Here is a 14259-nt window from a genome sequence, read left to right on the forward strand (position 1 = left end):
AAAATGTGGCAGCTCGTCTTCTCGCTGGGGTGCCGGCGAGGTGTCGTATCACCCCAATTCTACAACAGCTGCACTGGCTTCCGATTGAGTACCGGATTACTTTCAAGGTGCTGGTACTAACCTTTAAGGCCTTATATGGTCTGGGGCTGGCGTACCTGAGGGCCCGCTTATCCCCCTACCAACCCAAGATTACTCCGGTCCGAAGACCAAAATTTGCTTGAAGTCCCCAACATCCAGACTTATCATCTGTCCTCTACTAGGCAGAGAGCCTTCTCGATTGTGGCCCCTTATTTATGGAATGCCTTGCCAGTTGAAACCCGAACCACCCGAGAGCTACTTGCTTTTCGGAAAGTCTGTAAAACCTTTCTTTTCCGACAAGCTTTCGATGGGTGAATAACTCGGGACTATGTCTGTTCCCGTTTTTATTGTATTTTAAAGTTGGTTGTATTGTTTTAATCTACTGCTGTAAACCGCTCCGAGCCAAATTGGGAGTGGCGGTATACAAGTCAAATAAATAAATAAATAAATAAATAAATAAGAGCCACATCCACTGTTTTAGCGTGATGAGATGCGTTCCGCACTGGGCATGCATACTCAGCAGCAGAGTAGCAAAGCGCAAGGGCAGATGTCTTCACTGTGTCTGGTTGTGATCCCCAGGTTGTGCCAGTCAGCTTTCGTATGATATTGTTTCTAGCGCCCACTTTTTGATTGATATTCAGGCAGTGCTTCTTGTAGGTCAGAGCACGGTCCAGAGTGACTCCCAGATATTTGGGTGCGCTGCAATGCTCCAGTGGGATTCCTTAAAACAAAAATGTATGTATATATATCTTATAAGGCTCTCAAGAAAGTAATCTAAATCAAGATTTTATGCTCTCTATTGGAATAACTTGTCTGAGACTTTATAGCATTTAACAAGAATGTTGTCAGCACATTATAAATAAATGTAGATTATCATGTCAACATAGAAAAATAAACAACAGACTAAAGATAATAAAGTCCATCCTTTCCTGGAGTCGGATTTCAGTGAAGGAATTCAAAAGTCTCTATCTTTATCTTCAAAAGAATTCTTCTTTTGGCAACACAGTCTCAAGGAATTCTTCTTAGGCAATAAAGTCTTTCTTAGGCAACAAAATCTCTACAAGGTCTCCCGGTATGTTATCCTTGTTTCGAATAATTATCTTCTTCAGGGTGTAGTCTGTTATCATATTATGCTTAGTGCACTAAATAAGGAGTAGAAATAACATACACAATAGATACATGAAACTCCCAAAATAACATTGCTAGAGAAACATTTTGTAATGACAGTGCAGAAACACGCTACTCTACTTACATTCTCTTCAGTAGTACAGTTTCATGTATCTATTGTGGACTTTATTATCTTTAGTCTGTTGTTTATTTTTCTATGTTGACATGATAATCTACATTTATTTGTAATGTGCTGACAACATTCTTGTTAAGTGCTATAAAGTCTCAGACAAGTTATTCCAATAGAGAGCATAAAATCTTGATTTAGATTACTTTCTTGAGAGCCTTATTTATTTATTTATTTATTTATTTATTAATGCGCTTGTATACCGCTAATATCTCAGCCTAAATCGGCGACTCATTGCGGTTTACAACACTTAAAAAACAACAATATTCAGTTTAAAAGCATAAAACACATATACAATACAAATTATTGGGCCACCAATAACCATCCAATGCATCTCGTAACTGGAGTCGCAATCGAAATTCATCGTCCATGATTACCAGTCCTTTAGTCATCATAATTCGTTGCAACGGATTAACCGAATGCTTGTTTAAACATCCATGTCTTCAATCTTTTCCGAAACACCATCAGCGAGGGGGCTGATCTTACCTCTATGGGGAGGGTGTTCCAAAGCCGAGGGGCCACCACAGAAAAGGCCCTGTCTCTCGTTCCTGCCAGCCGCACTTGTGAAGCCGGCGGGATAGAGAGCAGGGACTCCCCAGAAGATCTTAGGGTCCTGGTGGGCTGATAGGTTGAGATACGTTCGGATAGATAAGTTGGGCCAGAACCGTTTAGGGCTTTAAAGGCCAACGCCAGCACTTTGAATTGAGCCCGGTAGCAGATCGGCAGCCAGTGGAGCTGGTGCAGCAGAGGAGTTGTATGCTCCCTGCGCCCCGCTCCTGTTAGTATCATGGCTGCCGCCCGTTGGACTAATTGGAGCTTCCGAGCCGTCTTCAAAGGCAACCCCACGTAGAGAGCGTTGCAGTAGTCAAGACGGGATGTAACCAGAGCGTGGACTACCGTGGCCAAGTCAGACTTCCCAAGGTACGGTCGCAGTTGGCGCACAAGTTTTAACTGTGCGAATGCTCCCCTGGTCACCGCCGAAACCTGGGGTTCCAGGCTCAGCGATGAGTCCAGGATCACACCCAAACTGCGAACCTGCGTCTTATAAGATATACATACATACATTTTTGTTTTATGTCATTATAGATACTTGTGCATTGTGTGCCAGTGGGATTCCTTCCCAGGTAATCCTCAGAGCTCGGGAAGCTTGTCTGTTCTTAAGGTGAAAAGCACATGTCTGTGTTTTAGATGGATTAGGAATCAGCTGGTTTTCCCTGTAATAGGCAGTAAGAGCACCTAGAACTTCAGAGAGCTTCTGCTCAACCATCTCAAAGCTCCCTGCTTGGCAGTAATGACACCAGTGACACCATCACTACATTAAAATATCCGAGGGGACTTTTTTTATTCATTTATTCATCACACCAAAACTCTGGCCACAAGCATGATCAAACATAGCAACAGATCTGCAGAAGGTGCATATGTATTTGTATGTACCAAGGGAGGGAGAACACAAAAGGGTCTTACAAACCAGACGAAAACAAGCAGGGGGAGACTAGGGGAGAAGAGGGAGAGAGATGGAGTGATGTGGTGACGGGATCATTAAGGCAGAAGGAAAATTTGGGGGCTGCATGTTTGAGCCATTTTTTTAAAGGCCAGGAATCAGAGGCAAAAGATGACCACGTCCAATTCTGGGTCTGGACCAGGTAGGGCTGCTCACTGTTACAATGCAGCCATTCAGCTGACATTGGGCTTCTTAAAGAGGATGTTCAGAAGATTGATGTGGGGAAAAGCTCTCTCCCTCCACACAAACCAAACGATAACTGGGAAGGGAACCCTAGCCCAAGCTTTCTCCCCTTCCTCCCCAATATGTGAGGGGTCACAAGGCAGAACAGAGGCAAGGAAAAAACACTTACAGTCCATTGACATTCAGAGAGAAGGGGAGAGAGATGGGGTGACCCCTACACCCAATTTTTCTGCAAAGGCCAATTCCTGCTATTCGGGGATATATTGAAGCCGCTGAATTTCTCCAGCACCACCCCTCCTCCCCCCGACTCCTTCTCCTTCTGTTCGCTTGACTCTTTGTAGTTGGGGTTCCCCCGCTCCCTCCCCACCTAGCCTCTTGACCCTCAGAAGATTGGGGGGCTCAGGAAGATCTCCGTCAAAGATGGCACGGCGCAGTCGTCTGGAGGACATTGGGAGGCGCTGGGGGTTCAGGTTGCCCGCTCTTGACAGGATTCGGCCAATCAGGTATCTGGAAAAGACAAGAAAGAGAACTCAGGAGTCAATAGACTGATGCCTGGCAGGAACCTACCCAGACTTTGTCGTGGAACTTTGAAGAGATCTTGGCTCCTCCACTTCCCTTTCACAAGCTGGAATGTGTCCGGAGGAGGACGACTAAAATGTTCAAGGGCCTGGAGAACAAGCCCTATGAGGAGCGGCTTAAGGAGCTGGATATGTTTAGTCTGAAGAAGAGAAGGCTGAGAGGAGATATGATAGGTAAAGGTAGTCCCCTGACATTAAGTCCAGTCATGTCTGGCTCTGGGGTGTGATGCTCATCTCCATTTCTAAGCCGAAGAGCCAGCGTTGTCCGTAGACACCTCCAAGGTCATGTGGCCGGCATGACTGCATGGAGCGCCGTTACCTTCCCGCCGGAGCGGTACCTATTGATCTACTCACATTTGCATGTTTTCGAACTGCTAGGTTGCCAGAAGCTAGGGCTGACAGCGGAAGCTCACGCCGCTCCCCGGAATCGAACTTGCGACCTTTCGATCAACAAGCTCAGCAGCTCAGTGCTTTAACCCACTGCGCCACCAGGTAAATATGTGAGAGGAAGCCACAGGGAGGAGGGAGCAAGCTTGTTTTCTGCTTCCCTGGAGACTAGGACATGGAACAATGGCTTCAAACTACAAGAGAGGAGATTCCATCTGAACATGAGGAAGAACTTCCTGACTGTGAGAGCCATTCAGCAGTGGAACTCTCTGCCCCGGAGTGTGGTGGAGGCTCCTTCTTTGGAAGCTTTTAAGCAGAGGCTGGATGGCCATCTGTCAGGGGTGATTTAAATGCAATATTCCTGCTTCTTGGCAGGGGGTTGGACTGGAAGGCCCATGAGGCCTCTTCCGACTATGAATCTATTATTTTATCCCAAATCAAAGATATATGTGACTTGCAAAGAACGGATTTTATTCCTACAACCTCAAATTGTGTCTATATATGCAAGAGTTGGCCCATGAGGTCTCTTCCAACTCTTTGATTCTACGATTCTATGACTTCCCATAATTATTATTATTATTTATTTATTTATTTATTTATTTATATACTGCTCCATCTCCCCGAGGGGACTCAGAGCCGTTCCCAGGTAACATCACAAAACATACAAAGTAACAAACAAAGTAAAAAAACAACATAATGATAAGATTAACAAAACAAAATATAAGCATAAAAATTGTCGCCATAACACACATTTTTAAATTGTTCAAGTCAATTTAAAAAAATTAAAAGGCCGGGCCAAGATTTGTGCAAGCCCAAAAATTCTAGAGGGCCCGGGAATTAAGTGCAATGCTATGGAAGGCAACAATAATATTAGGTACGGGTCTGTGGCTGTTCATTCCGGGGCCGATTAGAGGAAGTGATCTGGGTAATTGGTAGGAAGACTAAGGCCGCATTTGACAATGTGTAGGGCTGAGTTAGAACTGGTCATTTTCAAAGGCTTGTTGAAACCACCAGGTTTTCAAGCTCTTATGAAAAGAGGGGAGGGATGGGGCCTGTCTTATTTCCCTTGGAAGGGCGTTCCAGAGGCAGGGGACCACCACTGAGAAGGCCCTCTCTCTCATCCCCACCAAGCGCGCTTGAGATGGTAGTGGGACCGAAAGGAGGGCCTCCCCAGAAGATGTTTAGCTGTAAATCGCCTAGAGCATTCTCGGATGGGGGGCGATTAATAAGTTATTAAAGATGATGATGATGATGATGATGATGATGATGATGATGATGTTGTTAAAGTTCTGGTGGTGAAATTTTTAAAACTCTAACAAAACTTTCAAAATTTCATTATAAATAGCAGTTCCTAATTGGTTCTGTCATAAAAATCATCGATTAAATACTAATAAAATTTTGAAGGAGAGAAAGAAGGAAGGAAGGAAGGAAGGAAGGAAGGAAGGAAGGAAGGAAGGAAGGAAAGAGAAGGAAGCATGGAAGCAAAGAACGAAGGAAGGAAGGAAAGAGGTAGAGAAGGAGGAAAGGAGAGAAAGAGGAAAAGAAAAAGGGGGAAGGAAGGAAAGGGGTAGAGAAGGAAGGAAGGAGAGAAGGAAAGGAAAAAGGAAAGGAAGGAAAGAGGGAGTGAAGGAAGAAGGGAAAGAAAGAGGGAAGGAAGGAAAGACAGAAGGAAGGGTGGAAGCAAAAAGCAAATGAAGGAAGGGAAGAAGTAGAGAAGGAAGAAAGGAGAGAAAGAGGAAAAGAAAAGGGGGAAGGAAAGAAAGGGGTAGAGAAGGAAGGAAAGAAGGAAAGGAAGGAAAGGGAGCGATGGAAGGAGGGAAAGAGGTAGAGAAGGAAGAAAGGGGAGAAAGAGGAAAAGAAAAGGGGGAAGGAAAGAAATGGGTAGAGAAGGAAGGAAGGAAAGAAGGAAAGGGAGTGATGGAAGGAGGGAAAGAGGTAGAGAAGGAAGAAAGGAGAGAAAGAGGGAGGGCAGGAAAGAAGGAAAGACAGAAGGAAGGATGGAAGCAAAAAGCAAAGGAAGGAAAGAGGTAGAGAAGGAAGAAAGGAGAGAAAGGGAAGGAAAAGAAAAAGAGAGGAAGGAAAGAGGTAGAAAAGGAAGGAAGGAGAGAAAGAAAAAAAAGGGAAGGACGGAAAGAAGAAAAGAGGGAGCGAAGGAAGGAGGGAAAGAAGGAGAGAAAGAGGGAGGGAAAGTTGGCCACAGCAACGCGTGGCGGGTACAGCTAGTACTGTAATAAATATTTAATCAAGTATGGGCACAGTCTGGCTGCTATTAATTCCTCTCCTTCACAGCTGATAAAACTGTATTCAAAACAGGTTTAAGAGCCCAACCCCTGCTTCTGAGCAAACCCTCAATACTTCTCTAGATTTCCACCCACCTCAGCATTTCAGGGTCCATCTCTCCAGTGGGTTCTTCTTCCCCTCCCAGCTCTTCCTGGGGTTCAAATCCCCCTTCTGGGACCCAGTAACGGTTTGGCAGAGATCGAGGTGGAGAGGAGGCACCCGCTAAACCGGTCTCGTCATACTCGGGATACAGCTGGGCACCCTTCGCTTCATCCCAAAGCCTTAGCAGGTTGGCCAGGTAGACAGATTCTTGGTCTCGGCGATGCCCATCCTGAAGGAGGCGCTGCAGGGCCAAAGCCAAGCGCTCATCCGGCTGGTACTGGTGACTAGGTGGGGCGACGGCCCGTTCCAGTGCTTGAGCCAAGCGATCATCTTGGAGCTGGTTGCCACTGGAAGCCATGGCTCGTTGTAACGCTTGGGCGAGGTGTTCTTCCTGCAGCTGACCACCCTGGGGTGACATGGCTCTCTCCAGTGCCGCCAGGCGAATCAATTCGGGGTAGTACACTTCATTAGCCAATGCGGACTCCACCGCTTCGTAGGGTGCCCCCTGAAGCTCACGTCGCACCCGCCGGGCACCTCCAGACAGATTGTGGTTGATCCCTCCATGGGAGTTCCCTGGGGTGGTGAGAGGCTGTAAGAAACGGGGAAGATGATTTGAAGAGAGTTTTTTGTTTTCAAACTCAAGCTGATAGCGTAGCAAGGATAACCCACTACCCATCCATTCTTTTTCATGTTTGCTTTCAAGACATTTTCAATTTGTGGCCTTCCCGCCAACTGTGAATCTATGGTCAAATTATCCTGAGAGCACCAGAGCTAGTCAGAACTTGGAAGCCATGTGTAATGAACTCATACCTTTTCTTCATAGGCCACAGCCTGGAAGTCAGTGAGCTGGCCTCCATGTTGGGAAGACAGCTCAGGATGGCAGACATGATGGTATAGGCAGAGAGGCAAGGGGAGGAGTCAGCGAACTCCTGATTGGTTCAGACCCCAAGGGGAGGAGTGGAAGGAGAGTGTAAATAGGCTGTCATTTCTGACAGAAGGGGGAGAGAAGGATTTGATCTAGCAGAGAAAAGATTAGGATTTCAGACAGGGAGAAGAGAGTTTCTTAGTGAGCTAGGAATTAGCCTGTTAGGGAATAATTAAAGAACAAGTACTTCTGTATAGTTTGACTAGGGCAGTCAAAGTGAAGGCTTGTTTACTTGTATTAGGACAGAATACAAGTGGGTTTATTTCCCTAAAGGTCAGAGTAGTCCAGGGGAAACCTAGATACTCTGGAAGACAGCCAGGGGCGGCTGGTCAAAGAAATGCACTGTTACATATTACAGGATAGTGTGAGGAAAGTAGCTCATGTTAAGGATAAGTTACTCCTTCTAAAGAAACCATTTGCTTAATAAGTCTGTGCTTCAGAAACAAACTACGCATATGTACCTCTCAGTAGTCAGTTGTTTGCTTCAAAAATTTCAATAAACCTGTTCTCTAGTTTACTGTTAATCTGCCTCAGCCTTGTTTCATCATATAAGGTTAGATCCAGTAAGCCTCCACATCTCTACAGTTCAGTCACCAGAAAGGGAGCCGAAAGGAAGAGCCGGTGTATAGGGAAATTTTACCTCAAGTACAACTACAAGACAATTCCTCAGACTTTAATTTTGGGGTGGTGGCAGCAAACCTACCAATACACACTCACGTTATAACAACGACACTCGGGTTGAAGCGCTTTGGGTCTGACAGGTGGGATTGAAAAGAAAGGTTCCCCCCTGTCACATGTGTAATAAGAGACCCTTATTTTCCGTAACAACCTGCAAGTTCAGCACTTGGATAAGAGGCCACCAGGGTCGCCTTACCCATTAGGAACAATGTCTGTGAAAATTTTACGACCTACAGAAATGGGATTCGTTTAAAAAATACAGTATCTGGGAAGAAAAACAAAAATCTATATAAATAAAAATGTCATGCTCGTTTGTGGGATTAACATAACTCAAAAACCACTGGGCGAATTGACACCAAATTTGGACACAAGACACCTAACAACCCAATGTATGTCCTTCACTCAAAAAAAATTATTTTGTCATTTGGGAGTTGTCGTTGCTGGGATTTATAGTTCACCTACAATCAAAGAGCATTCTGAACTCCATCAATGATGGAATTGAGCCAAACGTGGCACACAGGACTCCCTTGACCAACAGAAAACACTAGAAGGGGTTGGTAGGCATTGACCTTGAGTTTGGGAGTTGTAGTTCACCTACATCCAGAGAGCACTGTGGACTCAAACAATAATGGATCTGGACCAAACTTGGCACAAATATTCCATATGCCCAAATCTGAACACAGATGGAGTTTGGGGGAAATAGACCTTGACATTTGGGATTTGTAGTTACTGGGGTGGGGTGAAAATTGCTGGAAGAAACTGGGGTGAAAATTGCTGGAAGAAACATTAACAACCTCAGATATGCAGATGACACCACTCTGATGGCCGAAAGCGAGGAGGAGCTGAGGAGCCTTCTAATCAAGGTGAAAGAAGAAAGCGCAAAAGCTGGGTTGCAGCTAAACATCAAAAAAACCAAGATTATGGCAACAAGAATGATTGACAACTGGGAAATAGAGGGAGAAAATGTGGAGGCCGTGACAGACTTTGTATTTCTAGGTGCAAAGATTACTGCAGATGCAGACTGTGGCCAGGAAATCAGAAGATGCTTACTTCTTGGGAGGAGAGCAATGTCCAGTCTCGATAAAATAGTAAAGAGTAGAGACATCACACTGGCAACAAAGATCCGCATAGTGAAAGTCATGGTATTCCCTGTAGTAACCTACGGATGTGAGAGCTGGACCTTAGGGAAGGCTGAGTGAAGGAAGATCGATGCTTTTGAACTGTGGTGCTGGAGGAAAGTTCTGAGAGTGCCTTGGACTGCGAGAAGATCCAACCAGTCCATCCTCCAGGAAATAAAGCCTGGCTGCTCACTGGAGGGAAGGATACTAGAGACAAAGTTGAAGTACTTTGGCCACATCATGAGGAGACAGCAAAGCCTAGAGAAGACAATTATGCTGGGGAAAGTGGAAGGCAAAAGGAAGAGGGGCCGACCAAGGGCAAGATGGATGGATGGCATCCTTGAAGTGACTGGACTGATGTTGAAGGAGCTGGGGGTGGTGACGGCCGACAGGGAGCTCTGGCGTGGGCTGGTCCATGAGGTCACGAAGAGTCGGAGACGACTGAACGAATGAACAACAACAACAAGTTACTGGGATTTATAGTTCACCTACAAAAAAAGAGCATTCTGAATCCCACCAACGACAGAACGACTTTGTGGAATGGGGTTTGTGGGAATAACAATCATTCCCTGGAATAATACAGCTTGCTTTTAGTACTTTGCAACTTGATGTGCATGCTTGTTTCAGAGTAAATGTTTGCCATTTGTGGGTGGCCCTGACCAACAAAGAACATGAGTTTTATGGAGGTGCTTTATTTTAAAAGAATTAGAGCAATCCATTAATAAAAAGTAATAAAAGTTGATCTATTCTTCTTGCTCCCATTCCCCTGAGGGCATCTTAATTTTCCTTAATTGCAGAAGTAAGATGTGGTTGACAATACTGTTTTTATTGTTTTAATTAATGTTCTATTTATTGCTTTAAATTGTTGTTATATTATTGTATTTGTTATGTGTTGTGGCATCGAATTGTTGCCAAGTATAAGCTGTCCTGAGTTCCCCTTCGGGGGTTGAGAAGGATGGTATAGAAATGCTGGAAATAAATAATAAATAAATCTGTGGCAGACATTCTTAGAGGTTGTGAGTGTTGGAAACTAGGCAAGTGGGATTTATACGTATATCTGTGTAATGTCCAGGGAGAAAGATCTCTTATCTGCTTGAGGCAAATGTGAATGTAGCAATTGCCCACCTTGATTAGCATTTAATGGCCTTGTCGCTTCAAAGCCTAGCTGATTACTGCCTGGGGATCCTTTGTCAGGAAGTGTTAGCTGGCCCTGATTGTTTCCTATCTGAATTCCCCTGTGTTTTGAGTTTTCTCCTTTTTCTGTTTCTGTTAGATCAGGATGTCCCAACCGTCTCTTTCTCATTGTCATTTCCCCTTGGACTGAAACTCACATCGATAACATCAATTAATCCCATATTTGAGACAGAAGAATATCCGGGCTTGGCAGCCATGCCAGCCATTTTTGCATATTTCAACCTTTCAGGACAATGCCAGGCTGGCTTGAGGAATCTCTGGATTATTGCCGGCCATCAGGACACACATTGAGTCATTTTAATCCACTCATCTGTTCATTGTTTTTCCTTTGGACCGCCTCCTCTGCTCTCATTGATCAAGAGCCCAAAGCGGGGCTGGCTCCCTGATTGGCTAAGGTGCGTCTAAGCCGGCCGCGCCTCCCCTACAGCTGATGATGACAGCCAATCAAAAGAAAGCCAGCAAGGGGGCGGGGGGAGGGAATTTTGAACTTTGACAGCTCTGTTTTTCTATTAAAATGTACTGCACTGTATTGAATGTATGTATTTCCTGACGAACTATCGCAGTTTGACACCCGTACCAGCTGGACGAAATAAATACAACTCGGTGGCTTTTCTCCAACTTTGGTGAGATTTATTGGGAAAAATCAGGGAAAATTATTTTGGGTTTCTCTCTCTTCGCTTGTCAGAATACCGGACTCTCGTTGTTGGGTCTGAGGGCTCCCCTCTCCTGGGCGGAAGCCTCCAAATTTTACTTGCAAATTTTGTGTTTTGTCTGTTTGTTTGTTTTGTTCTGTTAGAAATGTAATACAATTGACTGGTTGCCCTGACACAACAAATAAATAGCTCAATATCACTTCTAGAGCTTTTTTAAATACTGGGAGCCAGATTTTGTTCATTTTCAGACGGGAAACAATCAGCACCAGCTAACACCTCCCAACAAAGGATTCCCCCAGGCAGGAACCAGCCAGGCTTTGAAACTACAAGGCCATTACATGTTAATCAAGGTAGCTAATTGCAACATCAACACCTGCCTCAAACAAACAAGAGTTCTTTCTCTCACCCTGGACATTATTCCACAGATATATAAACCCCACTTGCATATTTTCCAGAAGACCTCACAATATCTGAGGATGACTGCCATAGATGTGGATGAAATGTCAGGAGAGAATGCTTCAGAAACATGGCCATACCAGCCTGGAAAACTCACAGCAACCCACACATGCATTGCTTATATTTGTGTGTGTGTCTGTATCTATAAAAATAAAAATGTAATGTTCGTTTGTGGGATTAACAGAATTCAAAACCACTGGACGAATTGACACCAAATTTGGACACAAGACACCTAACAACCCAATGTATGTCCATCACTAAAAAAATTATTTTGTCATTTGGGAATTGTAGTTGCTGGGATTTATAGTTCACCTACAATCAAAGAGCATTCTGAACCCCACCAACAATGGAATTGAACCAAACATGGCACACAGTTCTCCCATGACCAACAGAAAATACTGGAAGGGTTTGGTGGGCAAGTGTTCTTTGGTTTTGGAGTTGTAGTTCACCTACATCCAGAGATCACTGTGGAATAAAACAATGATGGATCTGGACCAAACTCTACACGAATACTCAATATGCCCAAATGTGAACACTGGTGGAGTTTGGAGGAAAATAGAATCTTGGCATTTGGGAGTTGTAGTTGCTGGGATGTATAGTTCATTTACAATCAAAGAGCATTCTGAACCCCACCAACGATAGAACTGGGCCAAACCTCCCACACAGAACCCCCATGAGGGCCACAGCAACACATGGCAGGGGATGGCATATATATATATATATATATATATATATATATATATATAAAATCATAGAATCAAAGAGTTGGAAGTGACCTCATGGGCCATCCAGTCCAACCCCCTGCTACGAAGCAGGAATATTGCATTTAAATCACCCCTGACAGATGGCCATCCAGCATCTGTTTAAAAGCTTCCAAAGAAGGAGCCTCCACCACACTCCGGGGCAGAGAGTTCCACTGCTGAACGGCTCTCACAGTCAGGAAGTTCTTCCTCATGTTCAGATGGAATCTCCTCTCTTGTAGTTTGAAGCCATTGCTCCGCGTCCTAGTCTCCAGGGAAGCAGAAAACAAGCTTGCTCCCTCCTCCCTGTAGCTTCTTCTCACATATTTATACATGGCTATCATATCTCCTCTCAGCCTTCTCTTCTTCAGGCTAAACATGCCCAGCTCCTTAAGCCGCTCCTCATAGGGCTTGTTCTCCAGACCCTTGATCATTTTAGTCCCCCTCCTCTGGACCTACACATATATATAATGGCCATGCATTTCAACACTGGCAGTCTCACTTCCCCTTTGTACACGCCTATTTTCTCTTTCCACAACATACAATGCTATGTGTCTCGATAATTGACAGGCACCACGGTACCATTACAGGATAATGTATTTTTTGTACCTCAAGTCACGTCCCTAACACAAAAGCAGGCCCCATCTTGACAGCAGTCACACTGCTTCACACAATCTTTTACCCACTTTCCATACACTTCAGAGCCAGCACATGGAGTCATGATTTGCGAAGAAAGCCAGTTCCAGACTGCACTCCCTTCCCCCAAATGTTGTTGTTGTCATGTCAGGAGCGACCTGAGAAACTGCAAGTCGCTTCTGGTGTGAGAGAATTGGCCATCTGCAAGGACGTTGCCCAGGGGACGCCTGGATGATTTGATGTTTTATCATCCTTGTGGGAGGCTTCTCTCATGTCCCCGCATGAGGAGCTGGAGCTGATAGAGGGAGCTCATCCGCCTCTCCCTGGATTCGAACCAGCGACCTGTCGGTCTTCAGTCCTGCCAGCACAGGGGTTTAATCCACTGCGCCACCGGGGGCTCCTTCCCCCAAATAAAACCCCTAAAGTGCACCCAGTTGCTCCCAATAGGTCCACAGATGCGTCATGGTTGCATCCACACGTAACAGCAGTATTTCTGAATAGGTGGATAAGGGGGAAAAAATAAGTACACATGACTCAGTGCTGTATAATCTGCCACCACACACACACACATTGCTGGATGATGTCCTTCAGTGAATCAAGGTGCTTTTAAAGCAAGAATGCAGATTCTCGCTGTATTTTGCCTTCCTTTAAAAAACTTAGGGATGCTTTTTTCTCTCTGCCACAGTTTGGGCATTTGGGTGACCACACGAGAAGAAGCTCGAAGGACATCTGGCCTTACGCTCCCTTCCTGCCAAACAGGCCCTGGAAAAAAGGGATTTTGTGTTTTGAAAAGGAAGAAATATCTACGCAATTTCCAGACCAGGGTTTGTTAGAGAGGGAAGAAAAACAGGTGCGCCACAGAAGGAAGGCAGCAGCAAAGCCATTCATTTAAGTGATTTCAGCGAGGGAGCCATGCTGAAAGATCAGGGGGGTCACCACATGTCCCAAATCGGGGGGGGGGGGGTGTACAGAGGCAATGGAAAAGCTAGCATGGGGACCGAGGAGTGGATGGATAGAAAGAAAGCAAGATAGACAGATGAATAGCTACAGCAGATAGATAAATAAAGTGGATGGATGGATAGATAAATAAATACAGTAGTTAGATAAAGAGATGGACTGATGTCCATCTATTCTGATGGACAGAATAGATGGATGGATAGACAGATAGATAAATACATGTATGGATAGATAGCTAGATAGTAGATAAATACAGTAGTTAGATAAAGAGATGGACTGATGGTTGGATGGATGGGTAAATATAGTAGATAGATAAGTAAATTGATGGATGTATACCAAATAGATAGAGAGAATATATGGATGGATGGACAGATAGATAAATAAATGTATAGATAGATGGATGGATGGATAAATAAATACAGTCGTTAGATAAAGAGATGGATTGATGGTTGGATGGATGGGTAAATATAGTAGATAGATAAGTAAATTGATGGATGTA

The 14259-nt window shown here is 44.6% G+C and overlaps 1 protein-coding gene across 1 annotated transcript in view; it reads right to left on the reverse strand.

The window, feature by feature from the left end:
• Window positions 1–2685: 2685 nt before the first annotated feature.
• PCSK1N (proprotein convertase subtilisin/kexin type 1 inhibitor) overlaps window positions 2686–14259 on the reverse strand; it is a 14187-nt gene continuing 2613 nt past the window's right edge. Inside the window, exons 2-3 of the mRNA XM_067464141.1 lie at window positions 6397–6992; window positions 2686–3563 (exon numbers count right to left, since the gene is read on the reverse strand). Of these exons, the coding sequence (XP_067320242.1) occupies window positions 3305–3563; window positions 6397–6992 (855 nt within the window). The 3' untranslated portion in view covers window positions 2686–3304. The remainder of the gene's footprint in view (window positions 3564–6396; window positions 6993–14259) is intronic.

Source organism: Anolis sagrei, chromosome 2 (assembly GCF_037176765.1).
Source record: "Anolis sagrei isolate rAnoSag1 chromosome 2, rAnoSag1.mat, whole genome shotgun sequence".
Taxonomy (NCBI): Eukaryota; Metazoa; Chordata; class Lepidosauria; order Squamata; family Dactyloidae; genus Anolis; species Anolis sagrei.